The 27,413-nt window shown below is 37.1% G+C and overlaps 3 protein-coding genes across 8 annotated transcripts in view; 2 read left to right on the top strand and 1 right to left on the bottom strand.

The window, feature by feature from the left end:
• Positions 1–11,212, top strand: Rbbp9 (RB binding protein 9, serine hydrolase). The gene is made up of 5 exons (XM_046434810.2): positions 1–176; positions 1,715–1,757; positions 2,503–2,608; positions 7,525–7,610; positions 8,040–11,212. The coding sequence occupies exons 1-5, from the start codon at positions 78–80 to the stop codon at positions 8,264–8,266; spliced, it is 561 nt and encodes a 186-aa protein (XP_046290766.1). The 5' UTR covers positions 1–77; the 3' UTR covers positions 8,267–11,212.
• On the bottom strand, positions 11,210–27,272 carry Polr3f (RNA polymerase III subunit F). Of its 5 annotated transcripts, none has more exons than XM_046434770.2 (11): positions 27,136–27,272; positions 26,842–26,923; positions 25,034–25,151; positions 20,744–20,811; positions 20,358–20,378; positions 20,162–20,229; positions 18,382–18,494; positions 15,714–15,857; positions 15,381–15,488; positions 14,339–14,530; positions 11,210–13,297 (listed from the first exon to the last, which is right to left on the bottom strand). In XM_046434770.2, exons 2-11 carry the CDS (start codon positions 26,901–26,903, stop codon positions 13,220–13,222), a joined length of 972 nt encoding a protein of 323 aa, XP_046290726.1. In that variant the 5' UTR covers positions 26,904–26,923; positions 27,136–27,272; the 3' UTR covers positions 11,210–13,219. The 5 variants fall into 5 exon arrangements, with proteins under 5 accessions (XP_046290726.1, XP_046290734.1, XP_046290717.1 ...); XM_046434778.2 differs by having other exon boundaries at positions 27,184–27,202; XM_046434761.2 differs by lacking the exon at positions 27,136–27,272 and having other exon boundaries at positions 26,842–27,118.
• Positions 27,273–27,413, top strand: part of Dzank1 (double zinc ribbon and ankyrin repeat domains 1) — an 80,327-nt gene continuing 80,186 nt past the window's right edge. For both annotated transcript variants that reach the window (XM_058576385.1, XM_046434716.2), the window contains exon 1: positions 27,273–27,411. The gene's annotated coding sequence lies outside the window, so the exon portion shown is untranslated. The remainder of the gene's footprint in view (positions 27,412–27,413) is intronic.

Raw genomic sequence — 27,413 nt, 5'->3', positions numbered from 1 at the left:
TCCTGGCCGGATGCAGTCTTGGCTCTGAGGACAGCACAACCAGCTTGCTACTGGTAGTCTCTGGCCTCTCTGCACTCATGGCTTCTCCTAACAAGGCAGTGATTGTTCCTGGGAATGGAGATGGGGATGTGGCCACCCACGGCTGGTATGGCTGGGTGAAAAGGGGGCTGGAGCAGGTAAGATACATATATATGCCTCTCTGCTCTGGAAAGTCAGCCTGGAGCAGAGAGGAGGGAGTGAGGAGACACAGGACTGAAGTTTAAATATATATCCACCCCACCTCCAGGAAAGCCCTGAGTGTTTTATTCCTCCCCTTTGCTGCCCTCTGTCAAACTCTAGAACTAGTGGTCAAGATTTTGGTTGGCAAAGACTTCTTAGAGCTCAGTTTTTAGAGTAAAAGGAAGCATTTAAAATTAAAGAAACCAAACCCCCATCCCTCCCCATCTGTTGATAGTTCAAATTTGAGACTTCCCAAGTAATTTTACATCTCTTTATTGCGTCCTGCTTCCAGTTAAAAAAAATCAATATATAATAAGGACATATGTGTGTAAATTATGAAGCTTAATATAATGTATCACCAAACTATCTTCTAAATGATTTATATGCCTGTCGTTCCATCCCTCTGCCATCCTGAAATTCATTTTTCTTAAAAAAATATTTTATTTAATATTTTAATATTTATTTAATATTTAATATTCATTTTATATTTTAATATTTATTTTTTAGTTGGACGGAGTATCTTTATTTATCCATTTTTATGTGGTGCTGAGGATCGAACCTGGGGCCCCGCACGTGCTAGGCGAGCGCTCGACCACTGAGCCACAACCCCAGCCCTCATTTGCTTTTCTTTTTGAAAATTATTATTATTTTTTTTAAATAGACTTTTCAATTTTTTTTAAGAGAGAGTGAGAGAGAGAACTTTTTAGTATTTATTTTTTAGGTTTCAGCGGACACAGCATCTTAGTTTGTATGTGGTGTGAGCGCGCTACCGCTTGAGCCACATCCCCAACCCTTGAAAATTATTTTTAAAACTCATGTATTCTTTAAAAACCATATTGTTTGGCTTCTTTGTGAAAACGGTATTCTACTGTGCAAAATGTCTTGCACATTTTGACTGTTTTTAAATCCTCTTCCATAATCCAGCAGTAAGATTGTTTCCTGAGTTGACCTCTAGAATAGAATTTCAGAGAAATTCAATAGAGTAAATAAATTCAGAAGAATAGAAGGTCTCTGGAATAGAATTTCTGGGTTGTGGCAGAAAGCCACAGGCAGAGCTACAAACCAGGGCTGGAGGGTCAGGGCTGGAGCTGTTCAAGAGGATGTGATATCCAACTTTCTGTATCATATTTCCGTACCATGTTTTACCTTCAACCTGGGGCACAATTTGTTTGGCTCCAGCTCAATCTGTGTAGAACACATTCATTTAAGCCTTCTCTATAGATATAGACCTTAGAGATAAATACAGATGTGCAAATGCAGATATAGGTCTATTTCTGTAGAGATCTACAGAGCTGGTTAGATGGAGTTTATGAAGAAGGATGTGTATTCATATGTAATTCTGTAGCATTATTTAACCACTTTATTCCATAATATAAGCAAACACTTATTGAATTGATGAAGATCATATCACGTGTCTTTTTTTTGTTATTTGAAAATATTAGTTGCAATTAAGATTTTAATTATAGCTTTTTTTTTTACCCCCCTCATATCATAGATACCTGGTTTCCAGTGTCTGGCTAAAAACATGCCTGACCCAAGTAAGTTTTAAACTTCTTTTTAAATAGCATTATCTTGTTGGTTTTAGATCTTACCATTTTGTGGGGAAGAGAACAGGTATATCATAGTAGAGAAACCAAAGGGGTGTGTTTGTGTGTGTGTGTGTGTGTGTGTTTTGAATAAAGCAAGTAGCTTGGGGAGAAGGGTGTAAACCAAAAACCATGGAAATTTCTAGTAAGGATCTAGAAAATAACCTGGGCATGGTAAAATTTTAATTTTGAATTTTGTAACTTAATTTTCTCTTCTATAAGTCTACATTCAGGCAAAATTTGTGGGTATTCCATATGAGACAGAAACATGATAAAATTTTACAGCCTCTATTTGAGACCCTAATATTAAAAAATAAGTAATATTGTCCCTTTTGTTCTGAGTATATCTATGACTTGTTTCAGGAAAAAAAGAATATGTATGTATGTGAATCTTTAAGAATATTTTTATTAAGCTTGAAAGTTTAAAGTTTCAGTTATATTTTATTATTTCTTCAGTGTTCTTTAAACATAACATGGTAAAAACAAAAGCAAAACTATTTAACAAAACAATGGATTTGAGCATTTTAGTTCACATCACACACATCATGGGCTCAGTTAAAATAGCCCATTTTCTATTGAGATCATGTAGTTTAAAAGCTGTGAACTGCTAAATGGTTGTATGTTAGAAAGATGGGGTGACATTAGATTGAGACTGTCCCTATCCAATCACAGACTCTTTCTTTACCTTGAATCTTAGTTACAGCTCGAGAGAGTATCTGGCTGCCTTTCATGGAGACAGAGCTACACTGTGATGAGAGGACCATCATCATAGGCCACAGTTCTGGGGCCATTGCAGCCATGAGGTGAGATCTTTGTTGAACTGCCAGCCCCGTCATGAGTTCCAGCCATACTTCCTTGGGAAATACCTGTATATACCTTAGGTTTCCATTACAGAGGAAATAGTGCTGACCTCAAAAGTAGTAACATAACCTATCTTTATTCCTTCTTAGTTTTGTTAATGGCTTGAAAAAAAATACTTATGGGGATGCAGTGAGACTTAAAATCTGAGTGGCTCCAAACCCCAGCAGCTTCCTGTCACTTACCTCTGATGTCTTTGCCACCCTTTCTCCTCTCAACCAGGTATACTGACCTCATTGCAGCTCCTGGAACATGCCAAGTACATACCTTCTTTATCTTGCTCTTGGTTTTCTTTTGCTTTTTTTTTTCAATTAGAGATTTATGGTTATACATAAGCAGTTGGTTTCATCCAAATTCATACATGCACAGAAATTTATTAGTTCATGATCTCCCCTTTTCCCTCCTGCCCTTCCCCTCCCCTTCTTCTTCCTCTACTAGACTTCCTTTTCCTCCTCTATTATTTTGTATTGGATTGGTTCTTTATATAAATCTTATCCTTCCCTCCCCTTTCCTTTATTTTACTCTAGCTTCTGAATATAAGAGAAAACATTCAACCATTGAGTTTCTGAATATGACTAATTTCACTTTGCATGATATTCTCTATTTCTATCCATTTACTGGCAAATGCCATAATTTCATTCTTTTTATGGCTAAGTAGAACTCCATTGTGTAGAAATACCACAATTTCTTGATCCATTCATCTATTGATGGGCATCTGGGTTGCTTCCATAATTTAGCTATTGTAAATTCTGCTGCTATAAACACTGATGTGGCTATGTTTCTGAAGTATGCTGATTTTACATCTGGAAAATACCCAGGAGTCAGATAGTGAGGTCATATGGTGATTCCATCCCTAGTTTTTTGATGAATCTCCAAACTGCTTTCCAGAGTGGTTGTACTAGTCTGCAGTCCCACCCATGATGTATAAGTATCCTTTCTCCCCACAATTACACCAGCATTTATTGTTCTTTGTTTTTTTTTTTGTTGTTGTTTGTTTTTTGCTTTTTGTTTTTGGTACCAGGGTTTAACTCAGGGGCACTTGACCACTGAGCCACATCCCCAGCCCTATTTTGTATTTTTATTTTGAGACATGGTCTCACTGAGTTGCTTAGGGCCTTGCTAAGTTGAGGCTGGCTATGAATATGAGATCCTCCTGTCTCAGCCTCCTGAGCTGCTGTGATTATAGGTGTGTGCCATTGTGCCGGGCTTGTTGTTCGTATTCTTTATCATTGCTATTCTGACTGGAGTAAGATGAAATCTTAGCGTAGTTTTGATTGGCATTTCCCTGATTGCTAGAGATGTTGAACAGTTTTTCATGTATTTATTGGCCTATTGTGTTTCTTCTATTGAGAAGTTCCTGTTTAATTCTTTTGCCCATTTATTGATTGGGTATATATGTATGTATGTATGTATGTATGTATTTTGGGTATTAAGTTTTTTGAATTCTTTGTATATTCTGGATATTAATCCCCTATTGGAGGAGTCGCTGGCCAAGATTTTCTCCCATTCTGTTGGCTCTCTCTTCGAGCTCTTGTTTCCTTAGCTGTGTAGAAGCTTTTTAGTTTGATGGCATCTCACTTACTGATTGTCAGTTTTCTTTCTTATGCTTTGGGGGTCTTGTTAAGGAAGTCTGTGCCAGCACCTATATAATGGAGTGCTGACCCTATGTTTTCTTCTAGAAGTTATAAGGTTTCTGGTCTAATTCTTAAGTCTTTGATCCATTTTGATTAGAGTTTTGTGCAGGGTAAAAGATAGGGATCTAATTTCATTTTTCTACATACACCTATCCAGTTTTTGCAGCACCATTTGTTAAAAAGGCTGTCTTTTCTCCAAGATATATTTTTGGCATCCTTGTCAAATATCAGACAACTATAGGTTTATGGGCTTTTCTCTATGTCTTCTATTCTATTCCATTGGTCTTTATGTCTATTTTGGTGCTAATACCTCACTGTTTTTGTTACTACAGCTCTGTCGTATAATTTCAGATCCGGTATTGAGGTGCCTGCCTCTTGCTTCACTTTTCTTGCTTAGTATTGCTTTGGATATTTTGGCTCTCTTATTCTTCCAAATGAATTTTAGAATTGTTTTTTCTAATTCTGTGAAGAATATTATTGGTATTTTGATTGGGATTGCTTTGAATCTATATTTTGCTTTTGGTGGTATGGCCATTTTGACAATATTAATTCTGCCTATCCAAGAACATGGGTTGTCTTTTCATCTTCTAAGGTTTTCTACAGTTCCTTTCTTCAGTGTTCTATAATTTTCATTGTAGAGCTTTTTTACCTCCTTCATAATATTAATGCCAAGGTTTTTTTTGTTTGTTTGTTTTTTAGATTATGGTTTTCCTGATTGATTTCTTCCTCAATCAAATCACTTTTGGAGTATAGGAAAGCTATTGATTTATGGGTGTTGATCTTGTGTCCTGCTACTTTGCTAAATTCATTTATAAGCTCTAGAAGTCTTCTGGTGGAGTTTTGTTGTTGTTTTTCTATTTTTTAATCTTTTATGTCATCAGCAAACACTTGCTCTTGTTTTTCTTCTTGGGACACTGCTCCTAGTTATCTGTATGGCTTTCTCTTCCTCTTTCAGTCTGCTTGAACGTCTGCTTATGGTAATGTCTTTTCAATCACTGTGTATGAAACAGCATCCTCACCTTCTGGCTCCTGTCCTCCTATAGCCTATTATCTGTAGCCTTTTCATCATCTGACATCTGTTTATTTCTTGCCAACAGAATGTAAGCCCTTGTAACTCTGACATTGATACCTCACTGCTTAGAGGAGAACCTTGTATATGGTAGATGCTTAATAAGTATTTCTTAGAGGGTTGGGGCTGTTACCCCCTACCTACCTGCAACCTCCCAGTCCTTAGAATTTGTGGGTATATCCCTGGTGCTGTCCACTAGGACATCACATTTCTCCCTTCACCTTAGGGGCAGAGACTTAGCTGACTGAGTAGCCTATCAGGCAGTTTCTTAAACTGGATGACAGAGGACAATAGTTTTTATTTGTACAGCCACTTGCCCCAAGCAATCACTCAGGATATCACATGAACCACATTAGGAAATCTTGCCAAATTTCATAACCGATTAGCCATAATGATCAAAACTGCAGGAATAATAATGCTTTTTAGTGAAATGAAATAGTGGTACAAATATAGTATAAGATGTTAACAAGCTGCCAGGGGTGCCTAGAAAGTGAAGAGATTCCTTTGTTGCTGAAATCTGTCCAAATTCAAGGTCAACTGAATTTTTCTTAAGCCACAGGCTATAAAGATGTGCCTTCTTCTAATGACCTCTGAATTTATTGCAGGATTGTCAACAACCTCATAAGAATTATATTCTGAAATTAAGGGAGGCAAGGGGAAAAATGGATGCCCAAACTGTCAGCATAAGGTTATAGGAGAAAGGAAACTGACACAATTTATAGAGAACCACCCTATATTACTTATTCATCACAAAGGGGAAATTGTGCTTTTATAATAATGGAGACGGCTGGTGGATGTCACCTTAAACAAGTGATTAGACTTAACCTCACCAATAATGAGACAGACTGACATCATGTGTCCCTGGAAGGATGAAGTTGGAAGGACACATGACCAAGAATATTGAATCTCAGTCTAGTTATGGGAAAACAAAATCAGATTAGGGAATAGTGTACAGCTGGTCTAAAATCTTACTGAACAATGTCATTTAAAACGAAAGATTTAAAAGTGACTTAGGAGTCATGAAAATAAAATGCAATGCAAGATCCTTGATTATCTAGGAATGTAAAATAGTTTTAAAGGATATTTTTGGTACAGTTAGGAGAAAATGAATATAGATAATTACTTTATCAATGTTAATTGGGTATAATAGTGGTACTGCAGCTATATAAGATCTTGTTCTTGAGAAATACATTGTAAAGTAAGGGTGAAATGTAAAAAATGCAATGAATTTAGCTTTTTCTTGTTCTTTCAGCTTTTCTATGGGTTTTATATTTTTAAAAATAAACAGTTGGGAGGAAAAGTTTATACCAAGGAACAAAATACCAACCTTAAAAGTTTTGTGCCACAGAAACATCTTCAAACAATTCCTATTCCACCTCTTTCCTTAGCCAAGTCTTTGCTGAGTAATGGTACTATCTAAAGATAGTTAACTGGGTATCTACTTGCTGGGCACTATACTAGGTACCAGAGACAGATCAACAATGTTCAAGCTTCCTTTTAAGGAGCTGGCAGTTTAATGGGGAACAAAGATGTAATACATAACAAATGAATAATATAATGCAATGTGGAAAGTGTGATAATAGAGGTACATTTCTCATATAGGCTGTGTTTCTTAAGATATGGTTCATATATCACTTGCATTAGAGTCATCTGGGTTGGGGGAGATATCATCCCTTAAAGTACAGATTCCTGGGCATTTATCCCCAACTCCCTGAATCAGATCCTCTGGGGATTAGCGGGGAATATGCAGATCTGGGGAAAAAAAACAATACCAATGCATATTAAAGGTGAATGAACGCACACATCAGAGCTTTGAATTTTCTTGAGAAATGAGGAGGAGTTCATCAAGCAGCCAGGGTTGGGCTTGTCCTACAATTTCCTTGCTATTTTTCAAACAACTGCAATAGCATGCTTCCTGTAATCAAATGAGTTAGGTGGCTTGTTGACTTTGGTTGTTGTTGTTGTTCTAAAATTAATTAATTGTGCATGATAGCAGAATGCATTTCAATTCATAATACACAAATGGAGTGCAACATTTCAATTCTCTGGTTGTACATGGTGTAGAGACATACTATTTGTGCAATCATACATGTATGGCTTATTGATTTTTTGTTAATCAGATTTTATATATTAGCTGACATAATTTTTCTCTTTCCAGATATGCAGAAACACATCGAGTATATGCTATTATATTAGTGTCAGCATACACATCAGATTTGGGGGATGAAAATGAGCGTGCAAGTGGTAAGTCTGAAGGCAGAAATCCCAAAAGTCCTTCTAGACAGGGTTACTTGTTCAGACTATAAAATAGTACTCTTTCAGATAGGCTAAATTGAAAAAACATTTAAATTGAGTAAATGAAACAGAGGGATGGAGGAAGGAAATCTAATAGCATATGAGAAAGATTTATCACCTATCTTTTGATGTAAGGCAGTTTGAAAGGTAATAGACCTCTTTACAACCAAAACTCTGAGAGGGCTGGTTTTATTTGAGTCATTTACTCCCTCTATGATCTGAAAGCCTTGCAGGTCTAGGAAAAAAAAGAAAAAGTGCTTCTCATTCATCCATGGTTCCTGATCCTTTGTGTCTCTGTAAGGGTCTCCACTGGATATTCCAGAATGTCTGAAATGGAGATTATTCATGGGCATTGACAGGTTATTTTTCCCCCCATAGGATACTTCAACCGTCCCTGGCAGTGGGAGAAGATCAAGGCCAACTGCCCTCACATTGTGCAGTTTGGCTCCACTGATGATCCTTTCCTTCCCTGGAAGGAACAACAAGAAGTGGCAGATAAGTTGGAAGCCAAATTGTACAAATTCACTGATCGCGGCCACTTTCAGAACACAGAGTTTCATGAACTGATCAATGTGGTAAAGTCTGTGCTGAAAGTACCAGCATAATCTGGTGCTTGCTGTTTTGTATTCCCATATAGGAGCAGAGTAATAACTTCCATTATCAGACAATAACTAGATATAAAACATCCAGTTTAGTTCCAAAAGTGCCTGAAAAACAAATACAAGTTTCAACATCACACTGAGTTACAGACAACATTTCCATTTTCTGTAGTATCTAAATCTTCCCAAATTGCTATGAACTGCAGGGTTTTTTTTTTTCTTTTTCCCCCCTATTTGGTTGGGGACCTACAGGTAGTTCCATCCTTATTGATCCAAAGACCCAAAGTCAGAAATGGAAACCAGGTGTCCTGATTCTCAGTCCAGATTAAAACTAAATAGATTTTCGTATATGTTATAAAATAGTATTCTTTTCCTCTTTGAAAATAAAACTTTTCTGTTTTATTGGAGAGAGAAAATATGACTAAAGGTCCAGAGTGTTGGCTTAGAGCTCAACACACTAACTTGTATTTCAGTCAGCTCTGAATATTGTAAAGAGGGAGTAAATGACTCAAATAAAACTTGGGCCTTTACCACTGCCATTACCCACTGCCCCTTGGTCCTTCAGACAGGTTGAGAGACCAACACATAAGGATGCCGGGTCAAAGATCTCCCTGAGTCTTGCTGGGAGCAGGAGCACAGGCTATCTGTATATCAGCAAAGGTGACGAATTTTTGTAAGACAAGACTGGTAAGATCAGGGTCATGTGGAGAGCTCATGTCCTTTCTGAATTGTTGCCTTGAGGAAATTGACAAGGTGTTGCCAATTTTAATTTTTTGTTGTTGTTGTTGTTACTGGGAATTGAACCCAGGGGTGCTTTGCCACTGAGCAACACCCTTCCTTTTTTATTTTTTGAGATAGGGTTTGCCAAGTTGCCCAGGCTAGCCTCAAACTTGTGATCCTCCTGCCTCAGCTCCTGAATTGCTGGGATTACTGGCATGTACCACTGTGCTCAGCCGACTGACATTTTGAGGAAAAAAAATCTTAGTTTTTTAAAATTTAGGGAATGTAATATATATGTAATATATATGCATCATTTTCCATATGGATTATGTTAGTTGGCAACAACACTGTAAACCAAAAAATTTTAAAATATTACAAGATAGAATCCAAGTCATCCATTAGCCAAGTGACACAGATGATTCTCTACAAAGCACAAGAAAAACATAAGTAAAAAACACAACAACAAACATAATCTTAAAGGATGAAGAACATGGGAACAATATGGATTTTGTTACAAAGTCTTATTCCAAGTATGGTTATGTAGAGTTCAACCTTTTGACTTCCTAAAGATCTCTTTCAAGCATCATTCCAAGATTTTTCTTCTGATCCTACTCCCTCAGAACAAACGGGCTGGATTGTAGCTTAGTGGTAGAGTGCTTGCCTAGCTCGTGGAAGGCACTGGGTTCTATCCTCAGCATCACATAAAAATAAATGAAACAAAGGTATTGTGTACATCTTCAACTTAAAAAAAAATAAAAAATGAAAAACAAACAACAAAAACCCACAACCACAAAGAAACCCTTTTTTCATTTCTCAACATTTTCTGGCTATTATAATGCCTAAGTATTGCCTAACACAATTTCTGTGAATTTACACTCTATGTTAGAGAGCTTGAATTTGATGCAGAAATATGATTTCCCACATTGTTTATTCCTGAAGGGATTCAAGAACCATTATTTTAACCTGAAAAGGTTTTAGTTTCTACATGTACTTAGACATAGAAAAAAGTCAGAGAAGACATTCTAAACTTTTGACAACAATTATCTTTGGGAGAAGGGAATTTGGTAGGTAGTGTAGTAGATGTCCTCATTTTCCTTTATTCACCAGGTGGCTATTTGAATTTGTAACACTTTATATGTATTACTTTAATCATTAAAATAAATAAGATTTAAAATAACTTATTTGTCAAGCTAGTAAAAAGATGATTAGATTCAGCAGTTGAATAGATCAAACCTATAATCAAAGATTGATTCTATTTGAATTATTTGGAAATAGTATTTTATTACTGTCTTGTTTTCTAAAGTCCTTTCTTTCTTTAAACACTTATTTTTATAACATCAGTTTACAATGTTTTCCTCTTCCTCCATGGGGGAAAACCCCCAAATGTATACAGTTGGGGAATATTCTTTATTCCTATAAGAGCAATTAAGTTAGACATATGACTATTGAGCTCTGCTGCCCAGTATGAGCAGTAACAACAGTAGTTGAAATATGAAAAATTCAGTTCTTCAGTCACACAAGCCAAATTTCAAGTGTTCACCAGCCATAAGTGGCTAGTGATTGTTATGGGATAGCAACTATAGAATATTTCCATCATAGAAAACTAATGGTCAGCACTAGTCTAGGGCTTTCTTCACCCACCTCTAATAGTTCAAAGTAAAAGTGACTTCATTGAAATTATTTTTGTGTGATGTGGTGCTAGGAATCAAACTTGGGGCCTCAAACATGCTAGGGAAGTGCTTTCCCACTGAGCTACATTCTAAGTCCCAAAATTACTTGTTTTGATTACTTTCCTTAGTTGATTACCATCAAGTAGTAACTTTAAATTTTGTTCATTGCCAAACTGAATCCAAGTTTCATATGAGAATCTATATTTAATTCATTAAAAACCATAAAATCATGGAATCTCAGAATCTGATAATCCATAAATCATTATTAAACAGAGACTTCCTTGGAAGTCTGAGGAGTCATCTATCCCCAGGTGAGCAAATATCTAAAACCTAGTAGTAAGGAACTTAATTGTTCTTACAGGAAATCAACTAAGTATTAGAGGACTTTATTTACAAATTTAATTTTTTGATATTGTCATGAGTTTATCATGTTTTGGTCCCAGGTTATCTCTGTAGAATAATTAATCCATTGAATATATATCTGAGGTGCTGTATTTTAAAATTATTGTCTGTTTTTCCTTCAGTTAATATTCAGAATAAAATACAAACTATAGCAAAATAAGTTTAAAGGGTCTCTTTATTTTGACAAGGCAGGAAATACTTTTTTAGACACTAGTTGTAAATTTTAAAAATCAATCACTGGCTATTAAGACACATTGTGAAATCTACATTTAAAACACAAATTGGTTCCATCTCCCCATTTTTACTCTCATCCAAATTCAGTTTTCTTATTAAATAAGACTAGTGTCTCTTTGATAGGTAAGTTCCAAGGAGGACAGACATTATTCTTACCATTCCAACTCTCACTAGAAGAAAAATCCTCTGTAGTTTCAGGCTTCCAGATCTTTTTATAGCTTATATTCATCCAATACATGAATGGTTTTTATTATAAGGAATTCCTGTCATTAAATGTGAATTTTATGGAGCTGGCCACAGAATTTATATGATAAAAACTGAATACTGAAATGAATTTTACTATTTATTTTAAAATAACTAGTCTAATCTTGTCCCCTTAGAACATCTCCAAACTTGTGTTAGAATTAGGCCTGCAAGAGGAGCTGTGTGTGAATTCCCTTAGGTTGTTGGTTCTGTGGGTCTGGCCTGTGTTTCACAAAGTGAAACACAACCGCTGAGATCCTAAAAAGCTGTATATCTACCTTCCTTGCAACAACACATCAAATAACCTAGAGTTTTCTACATTGGACGACTATACTTTTCTATACTGATGAATAGAACCAGGAGTGCTAATAGATCTCAAGACAGTTACACAGTAGTGGCTTTTTGATTATGTGACACTATGAGTTTTAGAACAGTAAGGAAAAGAAACAAATCTAAAACAGGGTAAGAACTGTCCCCATCACCCTCAAAATAAAGTATGAATGGAAGGCAATGGTTTTTTTTGTTTGTTTGTTTCAGTTCTAGTTAAATGGATACACACTGTCTTAATCCCTTCTGTGTGCTATATAGAATACTACAGACTTTTGTTTTATCAACAACAAATTTATTTCTCACAATTCTGTAGCCCGAGATGTCCAAGATCAAGGCACTGGCAAATTTGGTGTCTGGTGAGGACCACTTCCTGGTTCACCAATGATTGTCTTCTCCCTGTGTACTCACAGGGCAGAAGGTACAATAAGAGCTCTCTAGGTTCTTTTAAAAGGGCACACATTCCCTTCTTGAGTACTCCATCCTCAAACTATTATTTTCCAAAGGCCTCAAATACCATCACATTGTGCATTAGATTTTAACATCTGAATCTGCAGGGATGGGAGAGTTCAGGCACATAAACACTGTAGACATCATATAAGAATCCAGGGAAATTCTGGTGAAGAATACACTTGAGCCACATAATGAAGCCTGTAAGACAAAGGAAAAGTGAAAATATTCCCTTTATGATGAAAATGATAATATTTACACACTGAAACATCCTTGACAATATTCATCCTTTGGGTTTGAGGTATGGTAGCATAATCCTTCAAAAGAATATTACTGATATAGGAAGGAATCAATAGTGTGTAGAAAAGGAATGTCCTACTCTCCCTCACTTAATGCTTCTTCAAGATTTCATATACTCTTGTGCTGTTCCTGTCTTCACCATTTTTAATTTCTTCTCAATGAAACTACTGAGAAAACAGGAAACAAAAATGGTGGTAATGAGCCAGACATAAAAAATTTTTAACGAAGACCTTAATAAACAACTTTAAAATGAATATATTTGTGCTCTAGCTATTTCCATAGTACTTGGCAAATAAGGGTTTGTTGTTTCTTTTTCCTTGATCCATCAAAAGTCTTGAAAACTTCAAAAGATGTTGTTCTCCAGGGCTTCAATTTTTTAATTTACAGAAGAACAGATTTCACTACTAACCTCATCTGTTTCATATTCTAATGGCCTTTCTACCAATATAAATTTAGTCTTTATAAATAAAAAAACAGGTTTTCATAGCAGCAAGTCTGTATCCATTTACTGTGAATCTGCTTTCAAGGAAATTTGATGTTCCATCATGAATTAAATTATTTGGTCTCCAAGCAACTTCATTTGTATAATGTCAGTAGAGTTTATCATTCTCCATCAAAATTCGAGCCATTCTGTCATGTAAATACAGTTAGATGGTGAAATCTCACCACCTTCATGGCAGTCATCAAAAACCTTAAAAAAAAAAGAAAAAGTTTATATTCAAACTGAATTTTTAAAAATATCTATGACCCAACCACTATTTAAAACAATATTTTTCTCAACTTTTAAAATTGAACAGGATTAGGGGTATATTTAACACCGTATTATAATAGAACTGCTTTCTGAACATAGTTTAAAGGGAGGCCTTTTACTGATGCATTAAAATGATTATGTTTACCTGCCCACTGAGTAAAAGGCTACCAGGAGGAAACAGAAATGCAAGAAGAGAGTCCTATACTATGAATGACTTAGTTTAGTCTAACTGAATGCTTCATGTTTAGCTATCTTCCTTCTTGTGAAGGGTGCTAAACAGAATTCCCAATGTTAGTCTTTTATCTATGAGTTAAAATCAGGACAGAGTAAGCTTGGGCATATAGACAAGGGCCAGTAAAATGAAATATAGCACAGACTAGCAATCTGAGAATATAAATCTATGAGGACTTGGGAGTGTCTCTTGCTCTGTTGTAGCCTCAGTACCTGTAGCATACAGTTAGTGCTCAAAACCCACCTGGGAATGAATAAACCAAAGTGCTAGGACATATGGGGAAAAATACATCATTTTGGGGTTTGAATTCTGACAGTTGCTTCTAAATTGTTGCTTTTAGGTCTTCTGAAGCCTAAATTCCCTTGCTCTTAAGGGGGAAATAACACTATTTGCTCTCAGGACATAAGGAGGATTAAATGAGACCACAAAATGAAAATCATTAAGAACATGCTGGGCCAGTGGTAGATTCTCAACAAATTTCATTTCCCTCCCTAGATGAAATGATTAGCCCTCATCAAAAAAAAAAAAAAAAAGTGTCTATTTCAGGGCCAAGAGAAGAAATGCAAATGTCCTTAACCTGGTTATTCCAAGAAAGAATGTAAGGCAAAGTTTGTTCATTAAAGGTCTGTTCATCAAGGTTGCATGAAGGTTTGAACAGCTCTTGGTCAACTCTAAATAGTATGGGAAAACTGGAGTGCTTGCTCTGTGACATTTACACCCGGCAGTAAAGTGAAGTCACTTTAACTTACTGGGCAGAGCCCGCAGGGTGCTCGGACTAAACCTGTGGGTGGGATGATTGGATTGACTGCCCTGTACAGTTTCATATGTCCGTCTACACTGCCAACTGTGCCTTCTTTTGCAGCAATGATAGTCATCTCCACTTTCCCATCATAAATAAGAGTATTCAAGATGGTTTCAATGTCCTCCATGGACAACTCTACCTGGAAAAAAAAAAGAGATAAATTAGAAGGGATGCATAAAGGATAAGAAGACATCTTTTTGGAGGGGTTATAAACAGTAAAGAGTCACAATTCCTTGGTGAAATGGCGAAGCACTGTGCTGGAGGGGAGTAATGGAAAGCACAAGGAGGGTGAACGATGCTCCAAGTTAGCACAAACCCCTGAAATGCTAGGGACAAAAGTCTAACCTCAGACTGAGTCTGACACTTCTGAAGTCTTCACCACCCTAAAGAAACATTTCTTTGGCAAGAATTTTATGAAGATTCTTAATATGCTTGCAAAGTTTCTAGTTCTTTATAAATTAGAAATCTGTTGTCCAGAAAATGAAAATGACTTGTCCAAGTGCTACTTCAGGGGCTGGGCTGTAGCTCAGTGGTAGGGTGCTTGCCTAGCACGCACAAGGCCCTGGGTTTAATTCCCAGTACCCTCCCAACCCAACCCCCCCAAAAAAACAAGTGCCACGTAAGCAGCAAAGAATACCAATAAATGATAACTGATGTCATGATTGAGGTTTTGCACATATGCTAAACTGTTTCTGCAAAGGTGAAGAACTTGTTAGAATAAATTTATGACTCTGGATGGTGAAATGCACCACTAGACCTGTACTTGGATACTCTATGTCCCAAACTCAAGAATGGTTTAAGCAATGTCCAATGGGAATGACTGCCTTTACCTAAAGCTTAGGACAATGTTTTCTCAATGTAGATTCAGCAGAATGTTCACAGCTATTACCTGAAAAAGGGACCTGGTCAAATAATGCTTGGTATACACTGTACATTATATCTTTGTGATGAAGAATAAATTTTATATAAAAAGATAAGAAAGTTCTGACCTTGCTTATTCCCAGTTCACAGATATATTTCCATACTTCATGTGAAGAAGCAAATGAACTATTTCTTTGTATCATTGGATTCTGTTTGCTTTCTCGTGCTGTTTCTGCCTATAGGGATTGGAATATAAGAGATCTAAGCAAGAATGTAGTAAGCACTTTCTGAATGCAATTTATACTGAGTCAAACCAACAGTAGAACACATTTGTTTACTAAAAATAACCAACTTCAGTTCTTTTCAATCTTATAAAATGTAGTATATAAGATTAAACATCCTTTATGAAGAAACTTTTTTAAAACATAACTTGTGGTGATGTTTCCTCAATTATGCCTCACCTTGGTTTGTAGGAATTTAAAACACTGTTGGTTAAGTACTTCTACAAATTCAGATTCAAAATCCTGGTCACTGTACCAGGCTCCACCAGTCACAGACCGGTCCGGCTGCAGGTTATAGAGCATATATACTTTCTTTTTGGAGGCCTAGGAAAGAATATGCACAGTTCATGTATGATAACAGTTTCTAAAAATTAAATTTTAAAAAAGTAAACTTTATATTTTAGCAAACTTTTAGATATGCAGAATTATTACAAAGATAGTAGAGTTGCTGTATAATTCATACTATTTTCCCTATTATTAACATCCCTATTATTAACATGTATTAGTATGATGCACTTTTCACAATTAATGAACCAATATTGATATAAATTTTTTTTTGAAGACAGGGTCCCACTTTGTTGCCCATGATGGTCTATTACTCTTGGGCTCAAGAGATCTTCCCACTTCAGCTTCCCAGGTAGCTGGGAAGTGCAAGGAACACTCGCACTTGTAGCTGAGGTTATAGGAACATGCCACCATACCCAGGTTGATATATCATTAACTAAAGTCCATTTTTTATTCATATTTCATTGGTTTTTCCCTAATGTCCATTTTCTGCTCCCAATTCAGGACACCATATCACAAGCAGTTGCCATCTCTCCTTAGGCTTCTTTTGATTGTGACAATTTCTTTCTTTCTTTTTTTTTGGGGGGGGGGGTGGTAAAGGGGATTGAACTCAGAGGCACTCAACCACTGAGCCCCATCACTAGCCTTATTTTGTAATTTATTTAGAGACAGAGTCTCACTGAGTTGCTTAGCACCTTGCCATTGCTGAAGCTGGCTTTGAACTCAAACTCTTGCCTCAGCCTCCTGAGCCACTGGGATTACAAGTATGTGCCACCATGCCCGGCAATTGTGACAATTTCTTAAACACTTACATTAGTTTGGACTCATGAATATTTATTTTGTAATTTGAATTACAATCCAATACTACTGTTATTCCAATTTTTCTAGCTTTGAGCATTGGAAACTTTTCAGTTGGTTTCTGAATCCCTTTGACATACCCCAATCATTGTATAAGTGTTTTACACTTCTTACTTTCTGGTGCTATAAGATGTCAGGATCATCTTGTATATTTCCTGTCTTCATCCTAGAATCAACCACTACTCCAGGAAGTCTTGGGTCACTTTATTGGAAAATGCTATCAGAAACCATTAATTTGCTACTGAGGTGCCATTACTTCCAAACCCTCTTAGCTGACAGAGCAAGATTTGTAACCCCTGTATGTATACATACCTATAATGAGTATTTCTGTATGTAACCATTTACATTAAACATGAGTTCATAATGATGTCTCCAACACTAAACCACTACCACATGGACTGCCTTGCACTTAGCTCTAACTTTCCAACTTTCCATTTCCACTCCAACACTAAGAAATCTGAATCTCACTGTTATTTAATAAAGAATTTGGTTAGCCTTTGTCTCTCACTTTTTTTTTTTTTTTTTGGTTCTTTTTAGTTATACCTGGCAGTAGAATATTTTTGTCTCTTGATTCCTGGGAAGTAACCACTACATTTTTAAATTTCCCAATAAGATATTTCCTTGTTATTTACTGGTCCCTTGGACCATACCTGGTTTTATGCTAACAAGGTGACTTTTGATGAACCCCTGAATGGGAGCTTTCCACGCTGGAAAGCCCAACTACATGATTTAGAAGGTTGGAACTTTGAGCCATGTGACATCAATCTAATCTTTTAGAAGGGGAGCAGGGCTAAAGCTTGAATTCAGTCACATCAAGCATTCAATTCATCAGACCAATATAACAAAACTCCAGTGAAAATTCTGAATATCAATGCTTGGATGAATTTCCTTGGTAACCATACATCAATGTGCTTGGAGGGTGATATTCCCGGAAAATATGGAAATTTTTTCATTTTGGAATCCTCCCAGTCCTTGCCCTATGTTTATCTTCAATTGGCTGGTTCTTTGTAGCCTACATAACTGTAATGGTAAGTACAGCACTTTCTTGAATTCCATGAGTATTCTAGCAAATTACTGAATCTGAGGGAGTCTTTGGAGCCCCTAAATTTGTAGCCAGTCGGTCAGAGTGTGGGTGGCCTGCGGAGACCTGAACTTACAACTGGTGTCTCAAATGAAGATACTCTTGGAGGGCTGACGGGGACTGTGTCTTTAACCTGTGTCAGAATTGCATCGCAGCCAACACCCCCCATCATTTATATACATATTCAATTCTAATACACTATGTATGGTAGTATCAGAATGATTAGCCAGAATCCTCATGGGAAAAAATTGCATCAACTCAAGTACAGTTCTCATGTACACTTTCTTCGCTTTTAGTTTTACAGATATCCCTGTCCTCCCTCCTCCCCCTTCCTTTTTTTTTTTTTTTTTTGTTCTTTTGGTACTGGGGATTGAACTCAGGGGTACTCAACCACTGAGCCACATCCCCATCCCCAGCTCCAGTTTGTATTTTTATTAAGACAGGAGGGTCTCACTGAGTTACTTAGTGCCTCGCCGTTGCTAAAGCTGGCTTTCAACTCACAATCCTCCTGCCTCAGTCTCCTGAGTTGTTTTAAATCACAATATAGCTTAAAGAATAAAAACTTGAAACATACTTGGAACAACATATTTAAATGAATATTTAGGGAAAGAAAAAACTACTTACTGCTACAGACTTAACAGCTTTGATAAGCTTTTTACTTTCCAAATTCTTTAGAATTTTGTTGATTTCTGTTAATGGTAAGTTACTTTTATATCGAATATCTCTGCTCCATATTCCTATAAGAAAGTAAAATAAAATAAGTTGCACTATGGTGTTTATGGCTTTTTGTTTCTACTCCTATCATATATATCTCATTCCAAAACTACCAAAATAAAGTTATAGTACATCCTTTAACAAAATGTTTTACGTAACTGTTTTAAGATAAAAATGAACAAAAACACAACCCTGGATTTAAAAAAAAATACAAAATTATGCAAAACAATAAATAAGTAATATTCTTTTCTTTTTTCTTTCTTTTGATACTAGGGATATTGAACCCAGAGGTGCTTAACCACTGAGTCACATACCCAGCCCTTTTTATCTTTTTATTTTTTGAGAAAAGGTATGCTAAATTGCTTAGGGTTTTGCCAATTGCTGAGGCTGGCTTTGAACTTGGGATCCTCCTGCCTCAGCCTCCCAAATTGCTGGGATTACAGGCATGCTCCACTATGCCCAGCAATAAGTCCTATTCTTTATAGTATAACTGGAAACTTCTTAGACTCCCATGCAGGTACCTTCTTAAAGGCATATGAAAAGGACATTTTTGTAATGAAAGACCAAAAACATAAATGTTATTAAATTAACTTATGTCATCTCTTTCATCCCTTCCTGCACCCCAATCTCTGTCTCCTGATATTTTCATTCTAGACTATAAATGTGAATAACAAACTTATACTTGGGTCAGAGGGTCAACTGCCATCCTCAATTGGGAGGAAAAAAAAAAAAAAACTTTTAGCTGAGCACCTCCATGCATATACATCCATTATTTATGCAATACTGTATTTATAAAGTAGAAACATAAAGTCTATGGTTCTCAAAAACACTAAAAGCCTATTGTGTAAAGTCATAATTAAAAGAAGGAAATAAATATTATATGTGGAAAGGAAATCTGCAAGCTACTATCAAAGACTCAATGGGACTGGGGATGTGGCTCAAGTGGTAATGCGCCCGCTTGACATGTGCATGGCACTGGGTTCGATCCTCAGCACCACATAAAATAAAATAAAGATGTTGTGTCCACCGAAAACTGAAAAATAAATATTAAAAAATTCTCTCTCTCTCAATTTACAGATAAGATGAAGAAACTCAGGCTCACATGTGTCCTGCCCCAAATTTCATGGGTTGGAAATTTAATCCCCCAAGTCATGCGTTAATAATATTTGAGAGGTGGGACCTCTGGGAGGTAATTGGGTCATTTTTCATGGATCAATGGGCTACTGAGTGAGGGACTATTATAAATGTAGCTCTCTCTGGGTAACTTCCTGTCCAATCATGTGATCCCCTGTGTTACCTTGGGATTCTATGAAGAATTTCCATCAGCAAAAAGGCTCTAACTAAATGTAGCCCTTGGACTTGGAACTTCTCAGCCTCCTGAATTATAAGAAATAAATTTCTTTAAAAAATTTCCCAGTCTGTAACAACATAAAACAGATTAAGAACCATCATATAGCTAAAAATGTAAAAGACAAGTTTTGCATAGATAATTCATTCATGTGGCTCAGAATTCAGAGGGTGTCCTTCAAGCATATATGTGTCATAAGTGCATATTCTATTCATTTCCTCTACTTTTTACACACATGGCATTATACTCTATAGACTAAGCTCTACCCAGAAGCCAGAATCTCAATCCTACATGTAACCCAAAAGACAAATGTTTTTTCTGTTTCATCCTTCACATGCTTACCTTTATTTCCTGCATCCTCTATAATTTGATATACTAGTTTTTCTTGGTTGTCTGATCCCTTCATTTTACTGTAGGGGAATAAAGCAGAATTTAAAAAGCAAAGGGGTATAAGACATCTAATAATCTATATGACTACTTAAATGAATTAGCAGACAAAGTCATCACATTGACTTATTTACCAAAAAGAAGGGCTTACCTTAAAAAGAATGAGACAGAGCTGTATGTATCAACATGAAAAGATGTCCAAGATATGGTAAGTGAAAAAAACAAGTTACAAAACAGTATGGATAGTGAGATCCCAATTTTATTAAAAAAAAAAAAAAGGAAAAAAGAAAAAGAAAAAGATTATATATAAATATATAATCACTATGAGTACTTATATACAGTTAGAAGGAAAGATATATACCAAGTTATTAGGAGTGGTTATTCTGGGAAATGGAAAATATGATAGGAAATAGGGATGATATGCAGGACAGGATTACATTATACAATTTTGTATTAGCTTTTTTTTTTTTTCTGACACACACAGTATTTTTGCAATATTTACTTTCTTAAAATTAAAAAAAAAAAAAAGTTGCTTACCCAGCATTCTGAGAGTCCTTTATTCTGTATAAAAGGCCTGTATTGCTCCTTAAGAGATCCAACTGACCCTAATGATAGTTTTTTAATAGAAAGTAGGAGTCAATTATTTTACAGACATACACATATATTTATACATAAAATACAGTGACAGATGTTAATGCAGTCTTTTTTTAATGAATTCCAAATTTTATTTATTTTTTATTTTATTGGTTCTTTTTAGATATATATAACAGTAGAGTGTTTGTATTTTGACATATTATACATACATGGAGTATAACTTAGTAGGATCCCATTCGTATTTTAATGCATTCTTTAATGTTTTTGTTTATTATAGAGTAAAATACTCTATCTTCCCCATTTAATTTTTAGTTTCTCATTTGAGACTTAAGGTTTGTTTGTTTGTTTTTGGTACTGGGGATTGAACCCAGGGTGCTTTACCACTGGGCAACACTCCCAGCCCTTTTTATTGTTTGGGACAGGGTTTTGCTAGGTTGCTGAGGCTGGCCTCAAACCTGCAATCCTTCTGCCTTATCCTCTCCAGTTGCTATGATTAAAGGTGTGTACCACCACACCAAGTGAGACTTAGGTTTTGACAAAAGGCCACGTATAAGTATGCTAGGCAATCTCTCTACCACTAAGCTACATTGCTAACCCCAATGTATTTTTCAAATAGATTCATCTCAAAATATTTCAAAATATCAACACTATTTTCTGTGTGAAGAATATTTTAAAAACAGCTTTAGAACAATAAATTAAATTCCATATTCAAATCCAAATAAATCCAAATTATAGCATACATAAAAATGAAATATAATTTGTATAAAAAGTTCTGATAAGGTTAAACATGCATCAATAGCCTACAGTACAATGACAAAATAAATTATAAAGTTAACAGTGACATTTACTGCTATGCATGATTTTTATTGTGTTATATGAAAGCTGGGTAGGAAGGTCAACCAATGAATGAAAGATCCGTAGTTGTATTATTTCTATATAATGAAGCAAAAATAAAGCATGCTGTCATTCTTCTGAATTTCCATGGGTTTAACTTTAGGAGAACCCAGATGATTACACTATTGAGTTTCTGGCAGTTCTGGGAAACCATGGCTGTGGGGGTCCCATTTCTGAGTTGTTAAGACTGGAAAGATTAACTTGAACTTGAAAACTGACTTACATACTGGATGAACTTCACACACCTTCCCTCCCTCCCCCAATCCCAATAAGTGGCAAAGCAGGACCACAAAGTTATTTGGAGGCTCCATTCAGTTGTCTACTCAACCTATAAACATTTACTGAACATCCATACTGTGCTAGATGTTATGATAACTATTTGGGGGGATAAATTCTTTGTGTGTGAGTATGTTTTTCTGGGGACTAAACCTAGGGCCCTTAGGCATACTAGACAAGGCCTCTACCATTGAGACACACACCCTATGCAACAAACAGAAATTCAAAAAGGGAAACACAACTAACATCAAAACTATCTAGCTGGCATGAAGAAAGAAGTAAGAAGTCTCAGGAGGCTGAGGCAGAAGGTTTACAAGTTCAAGGCCAGTATAGGTACTTGATGAGACCCTGTCTCAAAATAAAAAATAAAAAGGGCTGAGGATATATAGCTCAGTGGTAAAATGTTTGCCTAGCATGTATAAGAAAGTGCTTCCCAGCACTGCAAAAGAAAGACAGTGAAGGGAAAGGAGGAAGAAAAGAAGGAAGAGTTAAAAGTGGACAGTCTCTCAGAGAAAAGGCTATGGCCTAATGTAGAGATGTGGGTGACTTCCTAGACAATGGCAGATCTCAGTCCTAAAGGGTAACAGAAGATAGTGTGTGAAGAAAGCAAGGAGGACAGCATGAGTCAAGGTTGTGAGGCATGAAACAGCTTGATGTGGCAGCAAATCAAAAACAATCTGTTTCCTCTGACAACTAACTTTGAGGCAATGTGGTAGAGGAGATAAGCCTGATGAAGAAGACAGGAGTTCAGTGTTGTCAAGCTCAGGAATTTGGACTTGAATCTCTAGTGTTGACAGATTTGAGGCAGGAGAGTAAATGGGTCAGACTTACATTTAAGGCAGATCAGACTGGCTGCTCTCAGGCAGGTGAAGTCAGAGAAGCCAGTTAAGATGCTACTGCAAAAGCCCAGGTAAAATCCAAGAGCCTGAACACAGGTAGGAGTAATAGGAATGAAGATGGGGTTCAAGTTTGAGCACTGATTAAGAGCTAAGATCAACAGTGATTATTAATAATCATGTGTTTGCTCAAAATACTTCAATAGCTCTACCACTGCCTACAGCCTATAACCAACAGGACTGGCAGTAGGCAGCAGATGCAGAGGTGGTAAGAGAGGGAGGTACTTCGAAAGATCTTCAGAAAGAAAGAATGCAGAGGGAGGTCAGATGATAAAAAGGAATATAATCTACTGCCATAAATTACCAGAATCCCTTTCACAATTCTCCCTGGAACTGTAAATTTTTACTATAGTAAAATGATGAGAGATTACAATACCCCTTTTATCTTTGGGCTAAAACAGATCAGCAATCTGGTCCATTGCTTGTTTGTTTGTTTGTTTGTTTTTTTAATAAATAAATTTTTATTGCAACATGGTCACAGTTGTTTATGTTATTGTCCATCGGCTGCTTCTTGTTAAAATGACAGAGATGAGTAATTGTAACAAAAACCATTTGGTTTACAAATCCTTAAAGATACACTATTTAGCACTTTTTAGAAAAAGCTTGCCAATCTCTGAGCTGGAAGGCTGAATGAAATGGTTTAACAAAACCTGATCTCAAATCTCCATATCCAGAGCCCTTACAAATCTCACAAAGCTGGAAGATTTAAAAAAGCATATCAATCATGAGGCCTAGTGCAGAACTTTTAATTAGCTGCTAGTAAAATCAAACTGAAACTCTTCTTAGGAAATGGGAGTTTTGATGACAGAAATTTGGACCATGCAGTACCACAAACTGGGTATTTTTGTAAAGTTGGAGAAGAATGGTATCACTGCCTTCCATTCTTAAGGAGAACAATAGGTAAGAGCAGGCCTAACGGGTTCATGGAAAAATCCCACTGCAATGACTCTGGGGGCAGAGGATGCCCTTAATTGGACTGCTGGCACTTAGCTGGTCTTACTTCTGCCTCCTGAAAACTTCAGAGTGATACTGTGGAGAGTGAAACTCTAAATGAATAGACTCTGGGATGATTCACAGGAAAATCAAAGGGGAGATATTTCATAGGAAATGGTCCAAAACTGGCAGCAGGAAGTAAACAGGCATTGAGAACAGACTATGCCTATGTGCCCTTAACATACCAACTAAGTTAATAAACACAACAGTTTGAAAAAATACATGTAGGGGCTGGGGTCATGGCTCAGAGGTAGAGTGCTTGCCTAGCATGTGTGAGGCACTAGGTTAGAATCTCAGCACTACATATAAATAAATGAATAAAATAAAGATCCATCAACATCTAAACAAATATTTTAAAGAATACATTTATTTTGTTCATCTTGTAAAATGGTACGTAATTATTTCTTCTCTCAATTCAGCCAGCCTGAGCTGTTTCCTGGCTTGGAGTCTTATTAGTTATAAATCCTAGCACACTTTCTGTTTTTTTTTTTTTTTGAGAGAGAGAGAGAGAATTTTTTTAACTTTTTTTTTTTTTTTTTTTTTTTTTTTTTTTTAGTTTTTGGTGGACACAACATCTTTATTTTATTTTTATCTGGTGCTAAGGATCGAACCCAGCGCCCCACGCATGCCAGGCAAGCGCGCTACCACTTGAGCCACATCCCCAGCCCCACACTAGAAAGAAATTTATTATAAGGTATCCGTTTGTGTGATTATAGAGACTGAGAAGTCCTATGCTCTGCCTTCTGTAAGCTGAACACCCAACAAAGTCAGTGGTATAGATCAATGTCTAAGAACCAGAGAGACAATGGTATAGATCCCCATCCAAATCTGAAGGCCTAAGTACCAAAAGTGCTGAGGGAAGGAGAAAACTGATGTCCCAGTTCAAATAGTCAGGCAAGTAAATTCAACCTTCTTCTACTTTTTTTCTTCTATTCAGGCCCTCAAAGACTGGATGCTGCCCATCCACATTGGGGAGGACCATGTGCTTTCCTCAGTTAACCAATTCAAATGCTAATCTCTTCTAGAACACCCCCAGAAATAATGTATAGCTAAGATAGCCAGGAATTCCATCTCCCAGTCAAGTGTAAACATAAAATTAACCATCAAGACTAATAGAAGGTAATAACAATCATAATATATAAATAATTATGTTAGCTAGTTGGATTCTCCTTACCATGGACAACAGTCTATTGATGGCCACTGCCCGTTGTTGGGCTTCTATATGAGGCATTTCATTCTGAATTACTTGGTCTGTGATTCCATGAGGAAATTGATGGCACAGTTCTATAATCCTAGAAACAAAGGTATTAATGATATCATTTATATTTACCTGCTTCAAGAGGCAGTGGTAGAGAAGTACAAGCACAATAGTTTGAAATTGTGCCTTTTCTTTATTCACATTTGGCTGATACTCTGAGTTTGTATGACGATTTTGAACCAAAGCATATTAAAAATTGAGGAAGTTGGGCTGGGCCTGGGGCTGGGGCTCAGCAGTAGCACATTTGCCTGGCATGTGTGAGGCACTAGGTTTGATTTTCAGTATCATGAAGAATCAAATTTAGTTGTCAATAGACCTTTATTGACAACTAAAAATATATTTTAAAAATGATGAGGTTGCTTTTTAAATACACATTTACATTATTAGTGTTATTTAAGGGGAACACTTCTTTTCATCAGATATAAATTTTAAATTAGCACAAAAGTCTAACAAAAACAGAAACAATATTAAAGCTGAGATTTCAATGTTCTCAGCTGAAATAAGTATAACAAAATTAAGTAGTAAATCTGAAAGCAAGAAACAAATGCAGACTTTTTGCAACTTCAGGAAAAGTTCCTGCTATATTATTCCAAATAATTTTTCCCATGTAAAATAAATGTCCAATAGTTTCTGGCATGTGGGAAGATAATGTTTGTTAAAGTCACAATGAAGCCTCATGGAGAGAAGCTTGGCTATATAAATAGCACAAGTTGAGAAAAGGTTTACTCTCCAAACCTATTAAACTGGATGAAACAAGATCAGTAACAGCCATCTAGTGACATTACAGGAGGTCTCATTCCCACTGGAGGTCGAGGAGGCCCACCTTGGTAAGAGGATACCACTGGCAGGCAGTTCCTGCCCATACAGAAGCTTAGCACCAGGAAAGTAAATTGGCATGGCTTGATTCTGACCACCATACTGACCATGAAGTGGCATTGGGTGTGGGGGTCTCATTCCTTGCTGCTGTGGGATGCCTGGCTGTGGTGGCATCATACTTTCAATTGGTCCAACTGGTGGATTACCAATAAATGTGGGCACTTCTTTTGGGAAGTGATAAGGAAGTGTTAAGATAATTCATCATAACCGGTGCCTGTTTTTATAATTAGCCCTTACAAATAAGTTCAGATCTTGTTTTTGGATTAATAAATGCGTTGTTTATAACAATTTAAAAAAGTCAGGGTCTCTTAAAACTATGCGATAATGTAGAATTCACTGTTATCGAGTATATAACATTGGAAAAAGCTTTAGATGCCCTAAAATCCTGAGTTCAATACTTCTTCTAAACCTTTCGGGTTAATGTTGCTTTGTAATCGCAAACTGAACCCTAACTTGGCCCAAACGTTCTATTGTAGAAGTTCCCTTAAGTGATGGAGCAATTCTGAATTAGAATATGTATCCACAAGTACTGCGGGGGGGGGGGGGGGAAAGGCAGGTCTATTTTCAGAGCACTGATTTCCTTAACATAGGTAGTGCACCAAACAGCATCCGGGCAAAGTCAGTTATACCCATCATTGCAAGCTGTCAATCCCGTCTGGAACTTCTGAAGTCCTGTTCTCCTGGGGAAGGGTATTCAGAATCCAGCACTTTACTTCCCCGCGTGCTCACTCAACCTGCTCCGTCCACTCCCAAGGAGTCCTGGAGAATGGATCCGGTTGCCTAAATGACCGCCCCTCTGCGGGAGGAAAGGGGGGTCTGGAACCGGGAACCAAGCCTCTCTGGCTTACCTGTTTTCTATTTCGACCGGATCCGCGTCGGGCGGCTGCACCTTCACCTTCACCTCCGCCATTAGGGCTCAGTTCCTGAACCCTGGAGAAAGAGACACACGGAGTCACTGGATTACTAACCACAGAACACCGGTAACCGCGGAAGACAGCATAGGCCCGGGCGCGAGGGGCCTTCTTCCTCGTGTCGCAGCCGGTCCTTGCTAGTCTGTCGGCTTGAGGCGGCCAAGCCGCGCCTGCTCCGCACCACTCGCCGGCGCCTACATAGCGTCTTAGTCTTGTGCACAATTTCAATACCTGTCGAACAAAAGAACCTGGTTCTCTTATTCCGAGTAGCAACGTCACCTCTTAGCACTTTTCAATTTCTCGGAAGGCATATTCTTGGATATCTACGGTAAAGCCTTCGGACTAGAGATCCAGGCTCCTACCAGTCTCTCCGCCCAGTGACAGGGGCGGGGCTGGTTGCTAGGAGGCCGATTTTTCCGCCAATCATTTGCCCAGTTCCCAGTGGGCGGAGCGCGCTCACCGCGTCTGTGGTAACCCGGGCTGCGGCAAAGGAGCCTGCAAGAGGCGGT

This window comes from Marmota monax, unplaced genomic scaffold (assembly GCF_021218885.2).
Source record: "Marmota monax isolate L192 unplaced genomic scaffold, Marmota_monax_Labrador192_F-V1.1 WCK01_AAM20220418_F8-fsc00005, whole genome shotgun sequence".
Classification (NCBI taxonomy): Eukaryota; Metazoa; Chordata; class Mammalia; order Rodentia; family Sciuridae; genus Marmota; species Marmota monax.
The sequence above is the reverse complement of the archived record's forward strand: the minus strand, read 5'-3'. Positions and strand labels throughout refer to the sequence as shown.

Excerpts from the sequence above, each read along its gene's own strand:
- Rbbp9 (XM_046434810.2), top strand. The coding sequence starts at position 78 with ATGGCTTCTCCTAACAAGGCAGTGATTGTTCCTGGGAATGGAGATGGG. Across the intron at positions 1,758-2,502 it reads TAAAAACATGCCTGACCCAA|TTACAGCTCGAGAGAGTATC; the intron begins GTAAGTTTTAAA and ends CTTGAATCTTAG. Across the intron at positions 2,609-7,524 it reads GGGGCCATTGCAGCCATGAG|ATATGCAGAAACACATCGAG; the intron begins GTGAGATCTTTG and ends TTCTCTTTCCAG.
- Polr3f (XM_046434770.2), bottom strand. The coding sequence starts at position 26,903 with ATGGCGGAGGTGAAGGTGAAGGTGCAGCCGCCCGACGCGGATCCGGTC. Across the intron at positions 20,230-20,357 it reads TCTGTCTCATTCTTTTTAAG|TAAAATGAAGGGATCAGACA; the intron begins GTAAGCCCTTCT and ends ATTCCCCTACAG. Across the intron at positions 13,298-14,338 it reads CACCCTGCGGGCTCTGCCCA|GTTTTTGATGACTGCCATGA; the intron begins GTAAGTTAAAGT and ends TTTTTTTTTAAG.